The sequence below is a fragment of the Sycon ciliatum genome, chromosome 6 (genome assembly GCF_964019385.1).
Source record: "Sycon ciliatum chromosome 6, ocSycCili1.1, whole genome shotgun sequence".
NCBI lineage: Eukaryota > Metazoa > Porifera > Calcarea > Leucosolenida > Sycettidae > Sycon > Sycon ciliatum.
In genome coordinates, this window is record NC_088648.1 from 5277844 (window position 1) to 5299262 (window position 21419).

At 45.9% G+C, this 21419-nt stretch overlaps 1 protein-coding gene across 2 annotated transcripts in view; it reads right to left on the reverse strand.

Moving 5' to 3' along the window:
* Positions 1-21419, reverse strand: part of LOC135819232 (sushi, von Willebrand factor type A, EGF and pentraxin domain-containing protein 1-like) — a 104299-nt gene that overhangs the window by 15702 nt on the left and 67178 nt on the right. Inside the window, exons 10-16 of one of the 2 annotated variants that reach the window (XM_065332399.1) lie at positions 16582-16770; positions 15445-15630; positions 13347-13532; positions 12116-12301; positions 8822-9013; positions 6171-6356; positions 1239-2036 (exon numbers count right to left, since the gene is read on the reverse strand). In XM_065332399.1, the coding sequence (XP_065188471.1) occupies positions 1239-2036; positions 6171-6356; positions 8822-9013; positions 12116-12301; positions 13347-13532; positions 15445-15630; positions 16582-16770 (1923 nt within the window). The remainder of the gene's footprint in view (positions 1-1238; positions 2037-6170; positions 6357-8821; positions 9014-12115; positions 12302-13346; positions 13533-15444; positions 15631-16581; positions 16771-21419) is intronic. The other variant, XM_065332400.1, reaches the window with a different exon arrangement.

The window sequence follows — 21419 nt, forward strand, 5'->3', positions numbered from 1 at the left end:
TGTCCAGAGTCTCGTCGATGTTAGTGTTTTTGAGGTATGAGGTTGGGAAATGTTGAGTGAGATGGATCTTCAACTGAGCGTTTATTGTGTGCCATGCCTTAGTGTTTTTGGCTGACGGTAGCAGTAGGGACTGCCGGACTTCTACCTTGTCCATTTCCCGTTGATTCAGGACATGAAGTAAAGACTCATTATGACAGGGAGTGGATTCGTGCGGGATTGATGGTTGGTGTACTTGCCTCTAAAGTCATTGGAGTCTCGTGTGGTGGTGATGCAGAGGCTGCTGACACAGCTCCAGCCTGCGATGCAGCCAATGTTTTGCATGAGAGAGAGAGAGAGAGAGAGTGAAAGAGAGAGGGAGAGAGCAAGGCTGCGCGGTTTTCCAAACACTGCCCGGGCAGCACGGTTCTGGAGTTTCTGCAGCCGAGTGTTGGACTTCATTTGGAGTTCGGACACCCATTCTTTTTTCTTTACGTTGGAGGAACAAGAAGCTGTTGTGCCAGGCCCGTGACGATCGCTGAGCAATGTGTTGATGCTCAACGTCTCAGAGCTCGGCTTTGCTCAACATCTGAGTATGGCCTGGTTATGTGGTTCTCCCCGGGAGAGGGGAAGGAGATTCAAACGTAATCAGAGAAAGATGAAGGTATTGGACTGACCCCCCCACACACACGCACGCACGCACGCACGCACGGACGCACGCACGCACGCACGCACACACACACACACAAAAACACACACACGTGCGCGCACATGGGCACGCACACACATGTGTACACACACACACGTGCACACACACACACATGTGCAAGCACACACACACACACACACACATCCTCACCCATCCATTTCGCACACCTTCACCCCCCCCCCCTCTCCCCGTACATACACAAACAACATTGAACATTTGAGAGTAGAATTGCCGTAACATGGACTAGGAAAACAGCTTATAAGCAAGATTGCCGACATATGCATCAGTGTAGGAGCAGTATTACTTTGTATTGAACTGTGTAGCATGCAGAAACACATAACTTTCCAAGGGATTACTTGAGAGAAAGTCTCTGTTGGTCTGTCTGTTGGTCTGATCTCTACCCCTACTGGTGTAGTCGTCACCTTCCCCACGGTGGGTGTAAGGGGGGGGGGGGGGGGAGGGGGATAGGGATTTCTTGAACAGCCCAGTCCAACTAGTGCGCAGCACATGCCTATAGAAATGATCAGCCCATAGTTGGGTTGCTGGTTCTTACCTTCTACGTCTGTTGTAGGTGCAGCTGAAGTTGAACTCTCAGGTGCTGGAGTGTCCATTTTATAATTGCTGTGGTGTACTGTGATGGTTGAGGTGGTTGACATTTCTGCAGTAGTCATGGCAGACAGTACCTGTGTGGAATTCGGTGAGGCTTTCATGGATTCATTACTGTCAGGTATTGGAGGCCTTGTTGTTGCAGTGCTTGCCAAACTGTTCACTGGGCTGGAGGCAAGTGAAATTGTATTCCTGGAGACTGCCTTGGAGGCACTTGCTGCGACTGTAGTTGCTGGAGCATGCGCCGTGTGAGCAGCAACTATGTTACCAGTGCCTGTTGGAGCAGTACTCCGTGGAGCAGTCACACGGCTCACTGCTGGAGTTGTGCCTGTTGAAGCAGTGCTTCGTGGAGCAGTCACGAGGCTCACTGTTGAGGTTGTGCCTCTTGAATTAGTGCTTGTTGTTGGAACACTGCTCCGTGGAGCAGTCACACGGCTCACTATTGAAGTTGTGCCTGTTGGAGCAGTGCTCCGTGGAGCAGTCACGCGGTTCACTGTTGGAGTTGTGCCTGTTGAAGCAGTGCTTCGTGGAGCAGTCACGAGGCTCACTGTTGAGGTTGTGCCTCTTGAAGCAGTGCTCCGCGGAGCAGTCACGCGGCTCACTGTTGGAGTTGTGCCTGTTGGAGGAGTGCTGGGTGGAGCAGTCACGTGGCTCACTGTTGGAGTGGTGCGTTGAGCAGTCATGCGGCTCAATGTTGGAGCAGTGGTTGTTGGGTAGCTAGTCGATGGAGCTGCTGTTGGGATAGCTGTGGGTGAGATCATAGGAAAAGATGTTTGTCAAAAATGAGTTCGAAAGTGTCGTATCCATGCTATCGACACTGGGCTTTTATGTATCCATGTGACTAGATTACCGTTATGTGTCCTGTTATTTTATTTGTCTCTTTTTTAGTTGTCTTCCACAAACGGATTCATAGCTGTGTTTATCACACGGCCAGGGATTGTTGCCCGAACTCCTTCCCCGAAGCGCAATACATTATTCCTTTGCATTTTCAAAACCCAGTTTTACTAAAATTCAAAAATCAAATTTTGAAAACTGCCCCATACGTGATCCATCAGCTCATCAGCCCGAAATCCGGTTTTCCTTTGCTCGAGATAGCATTTTCAAAACGCAGTTTTACTAAAATTCAAAAATCAAAATTTTGGTAAAAGAAAACTGCCCCACACGTGATCCATCAGCTCAAACGCGGGAACTCTAGCTTCTTCTTCACCCTTTTTTCAGCGCATTATAGATCCTATTGGGAGGGTACCAGGGTGGGACTGTTATATCTCCGCTCTCCGCTCCTCATACAATCCCCACTTCACATCACAATGGAAAAAAAAGTTTATTTCCCGAGCAAGTGCGCGTGCGTGCGTGCATGCATGCTGGCACACACGCTATCCCCACGGAGGTTTGTGCAATCTTTTGACAGCGTACTGGAGTAGAAGTAGCTTTTGTAGGTATGTACGTGCTGTGCAGGTTTTGGGTTTGTCTTGGGGAAGAAAAAGTGTGGTGAATGCTTACTAGCGTTTTTGTTGTGTTTGTGTGTGGTTTGACAAGCGTGATCGAGCCAGTGCAAGAGCAATGGCTCCAAAGTTTTTTGTGTCCATGTCAGACGAATATGTTGCAGAGGTAATTAATGGCAGTGTTCCCGAGGCAACAGGAAAAGCCACACCCGGATGGCAGACCGTTCTCAAAATTTTCAATAAGAACAAGGAGACGTCGATATATTTCGACAAGTGCAGCAAGCACGAGCTTTGCACCCTCCTAGCAAAACTGTATGTTGGCTCTAGGCGGCAGTATGGGCTATTCTACCAGTGGGCGAGCTTGCTCTGCTTGAGGGCTGCCGTCCGACAGTTATTCCTGGAAGTTGCCAGTGGCACATCATCAAGGTTGCCGAGTTCCAGCGAAGCAACAACGCCCTGGACGGCATGCTGAAAGAATGAAAATCCGCAGGCGAGCTGCGACCTGTGGAACACAAGGCTATCATAACTGACAACGATCTCGCAAAGATGAAGGACGTGTTCATGAGGAGCATGGAGCTAGATGCCCTGAATATGAAGGTCTGGTTTTATGTGACCTACCACTTCTGTCTGCCAGGTCGAGAAATGCAAAGCTCCCTAAAAAAGACTGACCTCCAGCTGTGCAAGAACGAAAACGGAAAAGAGTTCTTCAAAGTTGCGGTTGATCTTGCCACCAAGGATCACCCTGGGGGCATTGGGGACCAGTTCGATCCCGCCGCTTATGGCTGAATTCAAAACCCCGACCAGGTCTTCTTCATTAGTTCCTGCTGGAGCGTTTGAACCCTGACCTCGACGCGTTATTTCAGCATTCGAAACGCAACCTGGCCAAGGGCGCAAAAGTATGGTACGACCGTGCTCCCATTGACAAGAACACCATAATGATGCAAGCCATTTCTAAGCGATGTGAGCATTCGTAGGTGTACCCAACCACAGCGCCCTTGCCACTGCAGTGCACCACCTGTCCGCGTCTGGCACACCAGTGCGGCACATTATGGCTGTGACAGGGCAAAGGAACCCCATGAGCCTGAAGAGTTACGCTGAATCAACTGACCAACAGCAGCAACAGATGTCAGCGATCTTAGATGGTGATCATGCGGCAGCCAGAGCAGCATGCACAACCCCTGTGTCTGAACAGTCTGTGATAAGCGGAGCAGAGCATACCACCACTGTGGCTCAGCCATCTGTGACCAGGATCACACCAGCTAGCACTGCTGTAGTCTAGCAGTCCACACTAAATGTAGCTGAAACCAGTACATTCACACAGTCAATATGCACTACTCGCCAAGGATTGGGGTCGGTTCAAATGGTTCAGTCTGCCCCAGAGACACTTGTACTAATTGGTTGGATCGGAACGTGTAACATTACTATCAATATGAAGTGACTGTCGTTTAGGCATGGGCGGGTAATGCTAGTTATTTGCTGCAATAATGCTAAAGGCAATGCTCATAATATGAGGATATAATGCTACTTAAAATGCTCACACTACTCCATAATGCCAGTTTGAAAGTTGGGAAAGTCGATTTAAGAAGGCCGTCTTGGATCAAAGCCAAAGCGTAGGAGAAAAAAACTTAAACAACAGTGAGCATGTTGTCTGAAACAATCCACTGAGGAGGTTGATTTGCAACGTCAAGTCTCCGGATGAAGCCGGACGGGTTCAGATGCACGATTTTCGGAACTGGACCTAGCCAGCTTCATGCATGACACCGTTGTCGACCGGCAATTATGCTTGTAATGCCAATTTTGCATGCGAAATAGTGTTATAATGCCAGCATAATGCCACCTGGAAAAAAGGGACTATAATGCCAGCCATAATGCTAGCATTACCCGCCCATGCCTACTGTCATTTTCATCGTCATTATTTCCCTCAAATGATGACTCCGCTGTGTTGTAGTATAGTTTCCATGGAGATTGCTATGAGAACGCAGTTTCACCAAATCTTTTAGTCTCTATATTTCAATGTGAAGAACAGGTTGGTGCGACTTCGGCGATACTTGGGGAACCGTGTGTTGCTCCCTACATGGGAGCTCGCCCTTTTCCTGCCGACTTGAATTCTCACTTGACCGACTCCCGACTGCCATCCAGACAGAGTACATGAGACATCCATCGAACTGTCCACTCGGCAAACCTTCAAGAAAGCACCACTCCCTGCTTAATTAATACACAGTGTTTCGGGGAATTCACCCCTCATCAGTTGAGCTTGAGTAGGCTGAGGAAGATTGTGCCCGAAAAATATCCACGGTTCGCATTGTTACGGATTTCTCTATATAGAGGCCGGGTTTTCCGCATCCGTAAGGATCGAGGCACAGATGCAGCTCCTAAAGCGGTGGGATGTGAGTAGATCAGCTCACCAGCATGTGGTCAAACACCGAAAATCCCATTCACTGCATCCATGTCCGCAGAGCGCCGCTTATACAGTGCTCTCCACGGACAAACATCACCAGGGATACAAACTTACAGAGACGCTCCATTTTCTCATGATCACCCGACAGCAGTGTGAGTCAGTGTCCCTCATGCAGGTGCTGAACAAGCGCTGAGGACCGTTGGCCATTCACAACGGTGTTGCCTCCAAACCATCTAATTCGCAAGCCCGAGTTGGGGACAACAATGTGAAGAAAAGGTTGGCGCGACTTTGAATGTCGCGCTGAAAGCAGAGCGACTATAAGTTTGTACTTTTGTGATGTTTGTGCCTGGAGAGCACTCTATAACTGGTGCGCTTCAGGCACAATCTTCCTCAGCCTACTCAAGTTTAACTGATGAGGGGTGAATTCACAGAAACACTGTGTATGGAGCAGGGAGTGGTGCTTTCTTGCAGGTTTGCCGGGTGGAAGGTCCGATGGACTTCTCGTGTGCTCTGTCTGGATGGCAGTTGTGAGTCGGTCAAGTGAGAATTCAAGTTGGCAGGAAAAGCGCGCGCTCCCATGTAGGGAGCAACACACAATTCTCTATATTTCAGTACTATGAACTCTAATGGCATGAAGCCGAATTTTTGTTACGGTTTAGGGGAAATATCCTCGTTTTTCCTGTTTTGATGATGATGATAGCACGTCAATATACGTTGTGATCATACTGTTTTGGCATTTGGGCAAGGTTCAGCAGCAGCCCAATGGTCTGCTCGGTGTAGCCAATTTTAAAATATTTCTGAGAAATTTTGAAGACAGTGTTGTTTACTTGCTCAAGATACAAAGATAATTATTTTATTCGTTTTTAGTAGGCAGCGGAGGTTTTTCCCCTGGTGAGAAAGCATAATTCCCGGTGATCTCAAAAACAAATTGCTGATACCTGTATGGACGTTGCCCGGTTAAGTCAGGGACTGGATATGTGAGGTACAGGATGGAATGAACCTACTTTCTCTCTTACAAAAAGTAAATTACTTTACTTACGGTCGCAGCTGAGTAGATTGGTCCATGCATTGTGTGTAGCATTGTGTTTCTGGCATTTCAGTGTAGCATTATTTGATGGGCGATATCCTGTATTACAGGTTACATCTGCCTCTCCTCCAGTGTCATTATTGAACACATTAACAATCCCATTCGGTACATTGACATTATTTGGGCAACGCGAATACACTATCCAGCAACATTGCACGTGATTGACATCCACCAAGACAGATTGAGAAAGATGCATGAATGAAAGCAAAACAGGGAGACAAGCAGCTCAACAGAGAACACTATCGAAGTTTAGCAATATTCACTAAATTCTTTCCCACCACACAGAAAGTACACTGCAGGCACAATTCTCTGTTAATGCGCTACTACAAAATACACCACGGACAGATTGTTCAAACAACCACTATGATTCCCATTGGAACAGGGAAAAATAAAGCAAAATAAACTTAAATATTATCTCAACTAGTAGTTTCAAGGAAAAAATTGGAGGCGTGTCCAATTTCGAAAGAAAAGGGGTCAGCACCAACGCAAATCACACAGTCAAGTACGCCAATTTGGTAACCGGACGTTTTCGTTCCCTTCTCATCATGGGTAAGTACAGGGAATGATGGAAAAATGTCACAATACAGCAATTTATAGAACAACTAACGGCAGATGATGTTTTCTCCGTTTTGGCCCTTGGTAGATCTGTATTACATTTGTCTGTTTTGGAAGCGTCCTATATCCATAAGGTGTCCACTGAACTATGTGTTCGGAAGGGAATTTTTTTGTCACTTCAGTAGTTTGGCACTAATCCTCATGAAAGTGTCAGGAATGCTTCTCCTCACTGATGTTTTCATTATGTTTTAGTCATTTCTTCACCTTCACCTTGTTTTTGACCTGTTCTGGTGAATTTTATATATTTTTTCCACACGTATAGCGTGAGGTTCTCGATCTTTGCTTTTGCTCTAGCTCTATAAATTGCTGTATTGTGACATTTTTCCATTATTCCCTGTATTTACCCATGATGAGAAGGGAACGAAAATGTTGGGTTACCAAATTGGCTTACTTGACTGTGTGGATTGCGTCGGTGCTGACACCTTTTCTTTCCAAGTAGTTTTTAAGATGCACTTAAAAAGAAAACCTAAGGAGACTGAGTTGCAGGATAATATGGTCTCATTCAGCACAGGGATTGAAATTTGGCCTCTGGCCGACATGCAATGCCCATGCACTGCGTAAACTAATAGGAGGGGCGTGGCTGATTCGCGATTTTTGTGTTGAACATTGGAACTGGATTTTCGTTCGTACTGAATCTCTTCAGGTTGTGCATTGAGCACTCTTGCCAGCAGTCTGCAGTCTCCTGTGATTGCGAATGAATGTAGTTTTCACAGGATCTTGCTGAAAGTGCAGTGGACCGTCAACATACATGTATTTTTTAAACATGTTTTCGTACTGAAACACACAGTCCAGCAGAGAACGGGATGGGAAGACAAAAGCAAAGAGGAGACATGAAAATACAGCGGGAAGCCGGAGCATTGTGCTGATGAATTGGGCCTACCCCCCCCCCCCCTGCCATGGGTCTTGGGATTAACGGCAGGATCAAGCACCAAATACAAAAAAAGTAAGTAGAGCAGAAAAAAAGGAAATGAGCCAGTATTACGGTGTGGAGTAAGGAAACAGAAAATAATGAGATGGCGAGTTGCCTGGTGTTACAGGTGTGGTACAGAGACTCGGAGAGAGAGAGAGAGAGAGAGAAAGAGGGAGAGAGAGAGAGAATATAAAGGGTCCCTAGGGTCAATACTTGCCTGCAAGTTGCCGGCTTGTTCCCGTCTTTCTATATTAAAATTCGCAAACCAAATGGGCGAAACCGTCCAGTTGGAAAGGAGCGAATGATAGTCAACAGATAACTATGTAGCAAAAGAGCTCGGGGTCAAATGAGGTTCTGAAAGGCGATTGATACAACAAAAGAGGTGTTTACAGCACTACTGCAAAGATGGCACTGCACGTCAATGAGAGCAGTTGGAACACATAGACAATGAGTGTCTATAGTCAATGCTAGATGGAAGATTTTATCGCTGACGATGATAAGCATGGGCTTACTGCATTCACACCAGAGACATGCACCTAGCTGGGTTATCAGCAATGGCCTATTCACACGACAGGCACTTGCGCGTTTTACAGGGAGTGATTCACCAGAAAAGTGACTGTGTGGATTCACATGGCTGCACCGTCAAACAACAGGCACGTTTTCATTTTTGAATGATTCACCTACCAGTTGCCATGAGTATTTCAAAGTTTCAAGACATGCATACAACAAATATCATGGTGAAAAGAGCCGCGTAAAAAATCAAGTCTTGTTTCGCGCTTTTTGGCGTAAATGTACTCGTAGACGCCATGATTATCGTGAAAGTGGGCCCCCAGCATGGTGGGCCCCCAGTGCCCCCAGTGGGCCCCCGGCATGATTTCTGCCGTCTTGTAAATCGCGTCTTAGGATTGGAAATTTCAAGAATTCTTGAGAGAGATGTTCTGGACCGTCACTATACAATGGCTAAACTCAAGACTTGATTGCAAGTTGTCAGGTTGAGGGAGGGGGCTGGAAATGGGAGGTGTGAAGAAAAATATCTCTACAGTAGCTATACAAATTTTAAAGAACCTGGTTCACTTACAATTGCAGTTAAGTACATTATTCCACACACCGTGTGTCTCATTGCGTGGCTGGCATGTGGTTGTGGAATTATTAGGTGAACGATAACCTTGGTTGCATGCAATGGTTGCCACAGATCCAGCGTATGTTTCTCCGAAAATCAGGTAGCTTCCATTGCTTATTGGTATTATTTTCGGGCAAGAGATAGGTTGAGCTAGAGAGTATTGGCAAGTCATTGACATCCGCAAACACATGGTGAAAATTAAAGGGGAAGTCCGGTGAAAAATTTAAATTTCACAGTCGGTAGAGTTTGGGTCGCTGAGTCGAATGGTCTTTGTCCGAGGAGGCTGCGGCTTATGGTTCGTCAGATACGCCCAATCGAACATGTGCGAATTTGAGCGCGCATCACCCAGATCCAGGTGATGACGTTACAGCGTGCAGCCAGGTAGCCACACCATCTAGTTGTGTACAAAAATGGCCATATTCGGAGCGCGTTCGATTGGGGAACTGTTTGTCGCAGCTTCTTCGGACCAAGACCATTCGATTCAGTGTTACAAACACTACGTACCCTGTGATTTTCAGCTCGGTAAACCTCGAGGTTATACCGTATTTTAGCCGTTTCCGAGTTGGACTTTTTCTGTCAGCCTCTACGCGCTGTGCGCTGCGTGCATGCAGTGCGTGCAGTGTGTTATCTAGCTGTGGTGCAGTCAACAAACTCATCACAGACGGAACTACTCCCGCACTGCCGTGCTGGGGTAGTATCTACAACAAGACTGGAGTCACAACTGACACAAGACTCAAAAAACTAGTCAACACACGGACTTGTCATATACTACTTTGTACACTCGTATCAGTCGTATTGTACAGTCATGATCATGTAGTCGGGGAACGTGCGTTTCTCCTTGCCGGTGCCGGTGATTGTGCTTTGAGAAAGAAAATTTTAGTTTTCCGCTCCCGCCTCATTATTTTATGCTACAGCGATGAGTGCACAACCGTGACAAGTGACAAAACAGGGAACAGCTCCCGGACCTAGAACTTTCAGATTCCATAGCGTTGCGAGCGAAGAGTCGTGCCCGTGGTTCAAAGAGCCTGCACTGTTCTCCAATTGAGTAGTCCGAAATATTCCAAGTTCGCACCAAAACATCACCATGTGGCAGGCTACTGGAGTCTAAGCGAATCTAATCGGTATGGAACAACATTTAGAGCACTCGCATCACTCTTCTCCATTTTGGCGACCCTGCTCTCCAGCGATCTGGTAATTAGTTAAATTACATCAGCCTCGTCTGCTGCTTTTCTTCATCAGTCAGAAACTCAGTAGCGCTGACTCTTGACGGGCCCGCGCGGCCATTTCTTCAGCTGAATACCGAGGTTCTCAGCCCCAGACCGAACTCATGAAGGTCAGCCATGGCTGCATCCTCACTCTCACAAGGAGTTACAGGTCTTTGGGGTCGCTTGCACCACCTAATATCAGTCGCCAAATCATTTGAAATAGCACTGACACTATTGCTTTCACGCACTCCTTTTGACCTAGCTGCACGCTATGACGTTGCAGAGGGTGTGGCGCGGCCGCAGGACGTCATGGCGCAGCCCCGAAACTCAGTTTTTCAAACGGAAATATCTCGAGAATGCTTTGTCGGAGACACGTGGGACCAACACCATTCGACTCAGCGCCCGAAACTCTACCGACCCTGAAATTTAAATTTTTCACCGGACTTCCCCTTTAATTAATGATTGTACACGCATCATATCATGGTTTGGACAATGTATATCAAGTCACAGCTGTTAACTTACCTGTAGGCGCATGCATGCACCTAGTAGAGAATCGTAAAATGCTGGTAATTAACGACTCCCTGGCATCTACCATATGCATAGGCGGACCAAATATAAGTTTCAGTAGTTGCGAAAAATGACCCTGTCGGACGACCCGAAACAAAGCTATTTTTCCTTAAACATTTTTCCTCCATGGTCTGTCAGTGAATTTACATTGAATAGTGATTGGGAGACCAAACCAATAATTATAATGGACTCAGGTGAAGAGCCAAGGATAAATTTACAGGAATGAAAATGGACCAAGGAACTTCAAGTTACGCTATAATGTTCAATAATGGGCTGATTGTTTAGTAACTGGTGATGTTAGTGGACATTATAACATAACTTGTAGTTCCTTGGTTCTATTTTCTGTAGCGAGGAAGTTAGTTTTTGGGTAGATGTTCCCTATTTTCCAGACATCTTTTTCGCTCATTAAGAGCATTTCAGTGGAGGTAGATAACGAATGAATAGCATATAAAGAAATGAGTATATTTATAGGGTAAAGTGGCGCAATTCCGCACTTTCTACTTCGAAGTACATAGAAAAAATGTGGCATACCCAAAGAAGTCGAAGGTGCCGAAAGTTCTAAAGGTGATAACGAAACGCACAGTGCTGCTGGAACATGAATTTTATTATTATAATTATTCAAAGTGTACAATGAGCGCACAGAGATCAGCCAACCACGTACCTTGGTTGCTCTCTACTACTTTTTCACCGCACCTAGGTAGTGTTGCAAACCACCAGTTCTCAATTGGGAAAGGCCTTCCCGCTTATGGCATTGTATTCGTCGCAATGTTGTCTTTCGACTCCGCCGTACCGCTGATGTTGCTGCATGGCATACGCTATATGCGCTGTGTGTGTTTTGCTGTATACGCTGTTATGTCCAGTTTTATATGCGTATGTTTTTGCATGTACGCTGTTTTTGCATGCTATAAATAACTGGTGTTATTAGTGTTCATTGTTAATTATTCGATGAAGTGAAATATACTGTGTAAAGGAAAAGAGTTGTCCTCGTGCCGTGTGGTCGTACGATCCTGACAATTTAGAGAATCTTAGAGGGTTCATAACAGGTAGGCTGCCCACTCCCAAACTGGAAAGAAGACTTTCCTGTATTCCTTTTCGCCTCCTCCACGAGCGAAGGCAGTGTACATGAAGACGCGTGGAACTGCATTCACTCGGCCCGCCAGAGCAGATAAAATGAGAGCGGCGCTTGATGCCTGAGTACATGAGTACTTTCGGCTCATAGTCATTTTCAACGTTTCTGCTCCAAACAGCAATTCAGTATTTTGACTAGCTACACGGATCAAACAACGACCGTTTTCAGGTTTTTGGGAGAAGGTTGCTCTTTGTGCTTGGCTCATGCCAATATTTACTCCAAGGAGGAGTATGAACAGTGCAACTCTCAAATGTCTTAGATTACTTGCCATTAAAGAGCTCTACACTAGATATGTGAGGTCCATAAAGTACTTCTCCAATAGCATTAAAAACCAAAGGTTGGGTCACTCACATTTGCAGGTTAGTGGAATAATCCATGCATTGTGTGTAGCATTGTGTTTCTGGCATTTCAGTGTAGCATTATTTGATGGGCGATATCCTGTATTACAGGTTACATTTGCCTCTCCTCCAGTGTCATTATTGAACACATTAACAATCCCATTCGGTACATGGACATTATTTGGGCAACGCGAATACACTATCCAGCAACATAGCACGTGATTGACATTCACCAAAACACACAGAGAAAGAAAAAACATAGATGAAAGTAAAAGCAGCAACAAAGGGAGAAAAGCAGTTCAATCATAGACCACACAAGCTCGCCTTTCTGGCTCAATGTTAGCTGCTCACAGCCCCACGCAGTGCTCAACACCCTGGAATAGAGCTGTGTGCAGACAATGCCACATGCTGTCCAATGGTGGGAATATTATAACTGGATATCGAGGACAGTGTCGTGGACTGTCCATATCCAAAGGGTCAATACCAGTCTGAAAATTGCTAGGTCTGGGGAGGCAACTGTAACAGTCTCACCCTGTTTCACAGTTTCACCTGATGCGCCTGTCTGCATAGTATAAGGTACACAGGGCAGTGCACCTGTCCTGGCTCATACAGCTCAGTGCAGCATGCACTTTTTTGCCGGTATAACGTACACAGGTCTGTGTGCCTGTCCCAGCTCTGGGTCGTACTTACAACTGTGTGCCTGTCCCAGCTCTGGGTCGTACTTACAACTGTGTGCCTGTAGCTGTCCCAGCTCTGGGTCGTACTTACAACTGTGTGCCTGTCCCAGCTCTGGGTCGTACTTACAACTGTGTGCCTGTCCCAGCTCTGGGTCGTACTTACAACTCAACTATCGAGCATACACTGTATAAGGCGGCTATTTTGGATAGCTCAAAGGATAGCTCAAAGGATAGCTCAAAAAATAGCTCAAACTGTTTAGTTGTTGTTTTTCCGCCGCTTTTTGCTCAGCAGAATTGGTTGGTTTCTGAATTCTTTCCCCGCCAACCCCACCCTTACCATTATGTGTAACCAGAACCTCCACTACTGGCCCACTTTTCAGGAATAAATACTGTGTGCTAGCACACTCTTAACAGCAATGAGTTGATGCGTTCAATCACTCAGTGCTCCATGTTGAGCCACTTTGCCTCACTGGCAGCCAGCACCCGCATACATCCAAAATCTGTGCCCTGTATGTTTGTGTACTTCAGAGCGGTCTAGTATCTGCATGTGCATGTCGGATAACTTACGAAGGCAGCTTTGTAGATTGGTCCACACATTGTGTGTAGCATTGTGTTCCTGGCATTTCATTGGTGAATTATTTGATGGGCGATATCCTGTTTTACATGTAACATTTGCCTCTCCTCCAGTGTCATTATTGAACACAAGAACAATTCCATTTGGCACATTGATATAGTTTGGGCAATGCGAATAAACTATCCAGTAGCATGGCAAGTAATTGACATCCACCAATACACATTGAGGAAGATGCATGAATGAAGGCAAACAAACAAACATGACTGAAACACTGCTCAAAACCCATGGACGGGGCTGTCTCCAGCCCACCCCGGATCATCTGGAATGATCGTAATTTTCACCGGATCTCTATGGCAGTGTCCTGGATTTTTAATATGCAAATGTTCAATACTTTCCTGCAAGTTGTCTGGTTGCTGGAGGGGACTGGACATATGAGGTCCAGATAAGAATATCACCACTCTGCCAATGAAAATAAGAAGCAGTCAAATAGTGTTCCGTGTACCTGAGTGCGCACCAGTTTGGATTTCTAGCTACCAGTCTGTGCCATGCGACAGAGCTGGGAACGCACATTTGCCATCGGAATCCATTGTTAACGGTAACGGATCGGTCAGAACTATCTCCTCATATTTGAGAGCCTCAATATCTTTCTTGCTGCTGAAATGGTTTGTCACGTGTTTTCATGGTTTCAGGGTACCTTACCTGTTCCGCGGATCATGTTCCGCCCTTTTAGAGCAGGGCCGCCTTAAAATGGTTCAGAGGCTGGTCGGGGCTAGTAGTAAAAAGCCGCATCTAAAACTAGCCTGCATCTTTGTGGATTGCCAAGACTATGAATAATTGCCGATTGACATGGTACAATGTATATCAGTTCTTTTCACTATCTCCTCATACTATACCAAAAGTAGAATGAAATTTGCTGTTGGCTAACAAACGGCAATAGTAGGTCAATGAAAAGGCGACGAGGAGACAATAACTTTATTAATGCGATTAATAGTATAAGTGAAGCGGACATTACACCTCACACTTCCAGTTCCTCACTCTATCACATTCACCTGCTTCCACGCCTTCATTTCACTCACCCTTTGTAGTAGCTCACACCGTCGGAACACTCTCACATCTTTTCTTCTAATTTCTTTCGTCTTCTCTCCCACTTTAGTTTTTTTTTCTTCACACCTCACCTTGTATACTCCCCACTATCCTATAACCTATAAGTAGTTTGTTTTTCCGTATAGCCTCTATTGTGAGACGATTTTTCCCTGATGATAGTCTCAAGAAAATCGATTAGGAACAACCATTTTATATACATGTATTCTCATTCCTCATTTTGTAATGTCCGCCTCACATATACTATTAATCGCATTAATAGTAGGTCAGTTTGTGCTTGCACTACTTCAATTCCTTCTAGTGTCTGCTGCGATCTCCAAGATGCCACACTGGCGTGCTCCTGGTCGTGACCAGATCCCACCATTCTGGAATTAGAAAAATACCGCCCTCCAGCCAGCCCTACTTCGAAAATTACAGCTGCTTCTTGATGGTGAGCTGGGTGCACCTGAGTGGTTTTCACTGGGCCAGCCAAACTGGCTGCACTCGTAACTGAGGAGGCTGCACTGACCAGCTGATGATACATACTATGATTACCCAGGATGCTAGGCGCCATCGCCGCACTTTAGCAATGGCTTGGTTAGATGTTAGGAAAGCGTTCCACAGCCTATCAAAGGAGTGGCTGGTCGAAGTCACACGTCTGTACAAGTTCCACCCAAGATCACTTCGCTCTTGTCTGTGCCCTCATCGCAGTGGCGTACCAGGCTGCGCTTGGGAGATTCAGTCAATGGCAATGCTGGCTTTGACACCTCCTGTGGAATTGCCTTTGAATGGGTCGACATATGGCTCGACGGAAACTTCGAATTCAGAGGGAGAAGTCTGCATTTATTTTGTCAGCTGTCAACCATTTTTTTACTGTATTTCAAACACCGCTGAAAAACTATTTCAAGGCCTTTCCTATAAGCGCTCTTTTTCATGGCGATAGTATTTTCGTTGCAGAGTTGAGTATGTACAGAGAACTATCCAGTGCGTACGGTATATCGTGTCACTTACAGTTGCAGCTTAGATTCTTCCACACACCATGTGTATCATTGTATGCCTGGCATGTCACTTTGGAATTATTCGATAGACGGTAGCTGTGATTACATGTAACATTCGCCTCCGCTCCGATGTGTGTATAGTTCGCATGCACAACTCCTTTGATTATGCTGGTCACAGTGGAGCAATATGTAGAGATACCTAGTAGTAAACCAAGTATGGGCAAATGAATCCAACACGATGGCAAGAAAGACGCATGAAAGAAAGTAAAGAAATAGGAAAACAGGGAGATAAACACTTCAATTAGAGAACACTACCCAAGTTTGCTCAATTCAATAATAATTTAAACTCGCATACTGAGCCAGTAATAAATGTAAAAAAAAGAGAAGAAACAAATGAGAACGAGTTATGCAGCAACTATCCACGACTGTAACAAGATGATGAGCAATCAGAAAGTGCGATAATAGGGCACAAAACTGACAAGCTACTGAGACATTCAGTGACCCAAGACCTAGCTCTAACACATCTCCAGTGCCCAAATCAACAGCTGAATTTCTCAGTAGCCTTTCAGTTTTGTGCTCTATTATCGCACTTCCTGTCCGTTTATCATCTTGTTACAGTCGTATACAGTTGCTGCACACCTTGTTCTCATGTAATTCTTCTCATTTTTTCAAAAATAATTTCTTTTATATCACACAGACAGTTCACTGTGGGCACCTTCAACTACTCAAAATCCCTAAAACCCTAAAACCCTAAAACCCCAAAACCCCATGGACAGTGCTGTGTGCAGCCAACGCCTCATGTTCTCCAAATGACTGGAATTTTCTGATCGGATGTCGAAAAAAGTGTCGGAGGACACCATCAGTCACAGGGTCAATGGTCCCCTGCAAGTTGCCTGGTGGAGTGAGGGGACTTGACACTTGAGGTCCAGATAAAACTGCCTAGACTGTAACAATAAAAAATGTGCCATGCCCATGAAGTTCTGGTCTTTTCATGTTACTGTGACGCTACAGCAAGTACAGTTTACCCGAGTATTAGGTGTTAACTCCCTGTTTTCTCTCCTCTCTCTTCTGACCTGAGGCATTCAGCATAAGCAAAGCTGTGGATGCAGCATACTACTGTTACACTTCAACACGGAAATGCCTGACTTACGGTTGCAGCTTAGAAGATTATCCCACACACCATGGGTTGCATTCTGTTCCTGGCATGTCATTGTTGAGTTATTCGATGGGAGGTAACCTTGATTACATGTACCATTTGCCTCAGCTCCAACGTGTGTATTGGAGACATGGACAACTCCATTTGTTAAATTGATCGCACTTGAACAATAGCCATGGATAACTACATAGTATTGGCAAATGAATCCATCAAGACACATTGAGACATATGAGCGAAGGACACGCACAAAAAAAAACACAGGGGGATAAACAGCTCAATGGGTAAGCGCTTTCTCAGCTGTTTTCCGATCCATTCACTAATGGTTTTCGCACCACTGGAATGTAGACAGTAGGCAAGTTTCTAATGAACGGAGCGGTTTGCAGCCTACCCTACATGCTTTCACATAATTAGAATATTTTCACAGTGTCTGGATGGCTGTGTCCCTATCCATCAGAATGGAAAATGGTGGACACTGTGAAAGTTGGCTTCAGAATAATACAATTGTCGATCCGAGAGTAAGCGGTTATGAGAAACGGCTAGAACTATAATTTTCCCAGTTATCGCCGAAGTTGCACCAACCTCTAGAGCCAAAATGATGTGAGAAATAGCAGGGAAGTGATAGAAGATAATAGGGACCTTTCGCACCACGCTACAACGTAGGCCTTTTGACGTACTTGATCGCATAGATTGGGGTGCACAATACGTGTTTTGCATACATAACTAGCCTTTAGCGTGACATGATATGGATTGACGTCGTTGCCACAGGAACAGAGCAGAATGGCGCTCGGTATTTCAAAGTCTCTCGCGATCTCATTGGAATCCTCAGATGTAAACTTCTAAAGATACTATGATTACTTGTAACACACAATACGGGGTGGGGGAGTTTTCATAAGTTTGACAGAGTTGGAATGGGAAAAGTCTGAACTCAGCTAGGGTATGGACTAGGGGTCAACGGGTGTACCGGGTACCCGGGCACCCGCCCGTTAATCTCAGGTACTGTTAGTAAAAAGGTACTCGTTTGTAAAAAAAATTGGATTTCGATGATCCTATCGTATGACAAGACTCAAAATAGGAGTGCGGATACTCTTTTCCTTTTCCTGTGCATTCCCACTTTCGACTTTGTCAGGCAGGAGCAGGCTGAAAGACAGTCGTTCTCTCCACTCTACTGCAAGTAAAAATCCTCGTACTGGAGGTTTTTGATTGTGATGTGAGAAAATGCAAGACTTGAAACCGAGTCGTTCGAGGTGGCAGCTGAGTTACTAGAAAGTTACGATGGTTCTCCGACATCGAACTTGCTACAGTACTTGAAGATGAACTCGTGTCACCAGGCTGAGTGGCCAGTCGGAGTGTCACACACGGCGATGTCCGTAGGTGGTAGCTATGATACTCATGGTTGTAGTTTGTTCCTTCAATCGATGAACTCGGTTTAGTTGAAAAGTAGTTCGAAATATTGCATACAAGATTACGGATTTGTGAAGATTCGTTTCACGAGTTCAACGAGCTAGCACTAGCAGCTAGCTGGCCAGCAGCACATCAGCTGTGTCAGGTACCCAAGCTAGCTATGGGTGCAAACATCTTCTGAATGCGAAGAGTACCAGTTCTCTGCGAACATAGCAAATAGGATTGCGTGAGATCACGGGAGTTTTGCTAAACTAATCTGTCCTGGCATGGCTTGAATCACATGGATCTGCTGTTGATTTGCGTACATGCATCAAAATACATGTAGCACTTGGACCATGTATGATTGTAACTGCCTGTGAAGTTATGTACATGGGCAAATGTACGGTTGACAATCATTTGGAACCTTCATTGCTGTAATATTATCATGAGACACGAATCAATTGCGATTCATAACGTGGTATCAAAATACAAGTACAACCTGAGAATATACAAATTTAAATCATGATTTATGTGTACAATGCACCAAAAATAATATGGCTGCTAAAGGGTACCCGTTAACCCGCCCGTTAAGAAAATTACCCGTTCGTTAGTTAAAGGCACACCCGTTTGACTCCTAGACTATGGACACTTTTCTGGTGCCGCTGTACTTCAAAATTAAAAAAATTCTATCATACGACTGTTGAGTCACCTCCACCATTACACTGCGCTCTTTAGCCGACTAGACCCTCCTGCACACAACCATCACCATTGCGAGGGCACTTCCGTAGACGATATTGATAACCTATTTCAGACAGCTGTTTCGCTAATACATAGCTCATCAGTGAAGGTAGATGTTGAATGATTGAAAATATAGACCAAACTGCTATTATAAAGGGGGTTTCCACATACAAAACTGGCATAGCTGATGTGATAGCGCGGGAAAAGGAAAATGTGAAGTACTGTTGACGCGCATTGGACATGCATGCAGCGTCGGAATTTCGGCGCGGAAAATCAATCCTTATTCAATGCAGAAATAACGTGCCAGAATCAGAGTACTATGTAGCTAGTGAGAGTCTGAGTACTAGTATTGCAGTTGTGCGAGCGCCATGAAGGCCTAAGACCGCACCTCACGACCCGCCGACGTCGACAGCCACAGCAGCACCTGGGGCATGACACTGTACTGCTCGCCCGTCGCGCCAAGGCGCTTGGCAGTCACTAGGCTTCATGCCACCGATGTTGTCCGCAAGCTACCTTGTTTCTACCAGCGTTATTGTACCGTTGACACAGCTCTGACGACGATATACTGGGCGAATGCCACGGGGCCTCCCAGCGTGTCAGCGGCAGTGGGTGATGGGCAGATAACAAGGTAGCTTGCGGACAACATCAGTGGCATGAAGCCTAGTGACTGCCAAGCGCCTTGGCGCGACGGGCGAGCAGTACAGTGTCATGCCCCAGGGGCTGCTGTGGCTGTGGACGTCGACGGGTCGTGAGGTGCGTTCACAGGCCTTCATGGCGCTCGGACAACTGCAATACTAGTACACAGACATTCACTAACTACATAGTACTCTGATTCTGGCACGTTATTTCTGCATCGAATAGCGATTGATTTTCCGCGCCGAATTTCCGACTCTGCATGCATGTCCAATGCGCGTCCACAGTACTTCACATTTTCCTTTTCCCACGTTATCACCTCAGCTATGCCAGTTTTGTATGTGGAAACCGCCTATATAATAGCAGTTTAGTCTATATTTTCAATCATTCAACATCTACCTTCACTGGTGAGCTATGTATTAGCGAAACAGCTGCCTGAAGGAGTTTATCAATATCGTCTACGGAAGTGTCCTCGCAATGGTGATGGTTGTGTGCAGGAGGATCTAGTCGGCTAAAGAGCGCAGTGTAATGGTGGACCAGGCGCGTGCACGGTATGAGTTTTTTGGTGTCTGGAAACCACCTTTTTTCGGGCAATCTTGCCAAAGGAAAAGCGTGCCTACGCTCGTACTGGATTGGTTATCCTGCATACGCGTCGATGGAGGTGACTCAACATTTTCTTCAATGGCCGAGAGCTCTGTCGCACGCTGTAATAATATCATACGACTGTACTGAGAAAATATCCACGCGAAACGACAGCAGAACTGTAGCCGCTAGCGGCATTGACATACATACTACCTATATTCTCATATGCGAGCAATGCTCTCACACCGTTGTCACACACTTCCCTTGACAGGCTGGAACGACTCCAGCGGAAAGCCGCCAGAATATGTCTCCACCTTCCCCTTTATACACACTTAGAACACTCCCACCTTTTGCATCGCATCAAATGGCCAACATTATTTTCACGCTTTAAAGTTAAACATATACTCTTCGGGCATTCTCTGCACAATAATTATGCCCTGCCACATATACTCTCGTTGCATACTGCTAGCAGCGTGTAACGTTCTTATAATTTACGTCACTCTCGTACTTGGCACTTGCAAACTCCGCGGACTGATCACTGTCTCCATTCTCCCCTGTTTAAGGCCCTTCATTACTTTAATTGCTTGCCCACCCAGCTTCGCGAAATCCATTCTCGTACTCTCTCCAAATCCCAGATATCCCTGCTGTTGCACAACTCTGTATGCTCGTGTAGCGACCACCTTTGCCCGTACACTTAAGTAGTCATTAACCCCTAGGCTCTGCCCACCCAATTCTTCCTCACTCTTTCTCTTTCTTACACTATTATCTCTTATTGGCCACTGGCTATCGTGAAAATATAAGTTTCCGTGCATGGCACGGTAAGTGAAGTTAGCAACCCACCAACAATTACATTCCTAACATAATTTGCACGTACTTGCCATAGCGCATCACGTGCCCGTGCAGAACAAGCACTCCGAACTCCCGCGCCCCGGCACGGGACCACGCGGAGCATGCGCATTACTCCGGCTCTCGATGCTGTTTCTTCTTCATCCTTGCTGCGCCAACAGTCAGATCGCTTGACAACCTTGGCCAGTTTTTGAGCTCTTGTTCTTCGCTTTGCTGTGCTGACGGTCAAATTGTTTGACTATCGCGGCCAGTTTCTGATCAATATCCGATCAACCAGGTCTCTGTCAGTGAGCGATGTCCAGCCAAAACGCTCCGTTTGCTTTGCTGCGCTGACGCAGTGACGGTCAAATTGTTTGACAATCGCGGCCAGTTTCTGATCAATATCCGATCAACGATGTCTCTGTCAGTGAGCGATGTCCAGCCATAACGCTCTTTCTTTGCTGCCTTGACGGTCAAATTGTTTGACAATCGCGGCCACTTTCTGATCAATATCCGATCAACCATGTCTCTGTCAGTGAGCGATGTCCAGCCAAAATGCGCTCTGCTGAGCTGCGAAACGCACTGGCATCCCGCAATTATTTAGACCCGACAGGAACAAAACCTACGCCGCGGACTCACCTGCTCGAGTTGAAGTTGGCTCCAGACTACTGTAC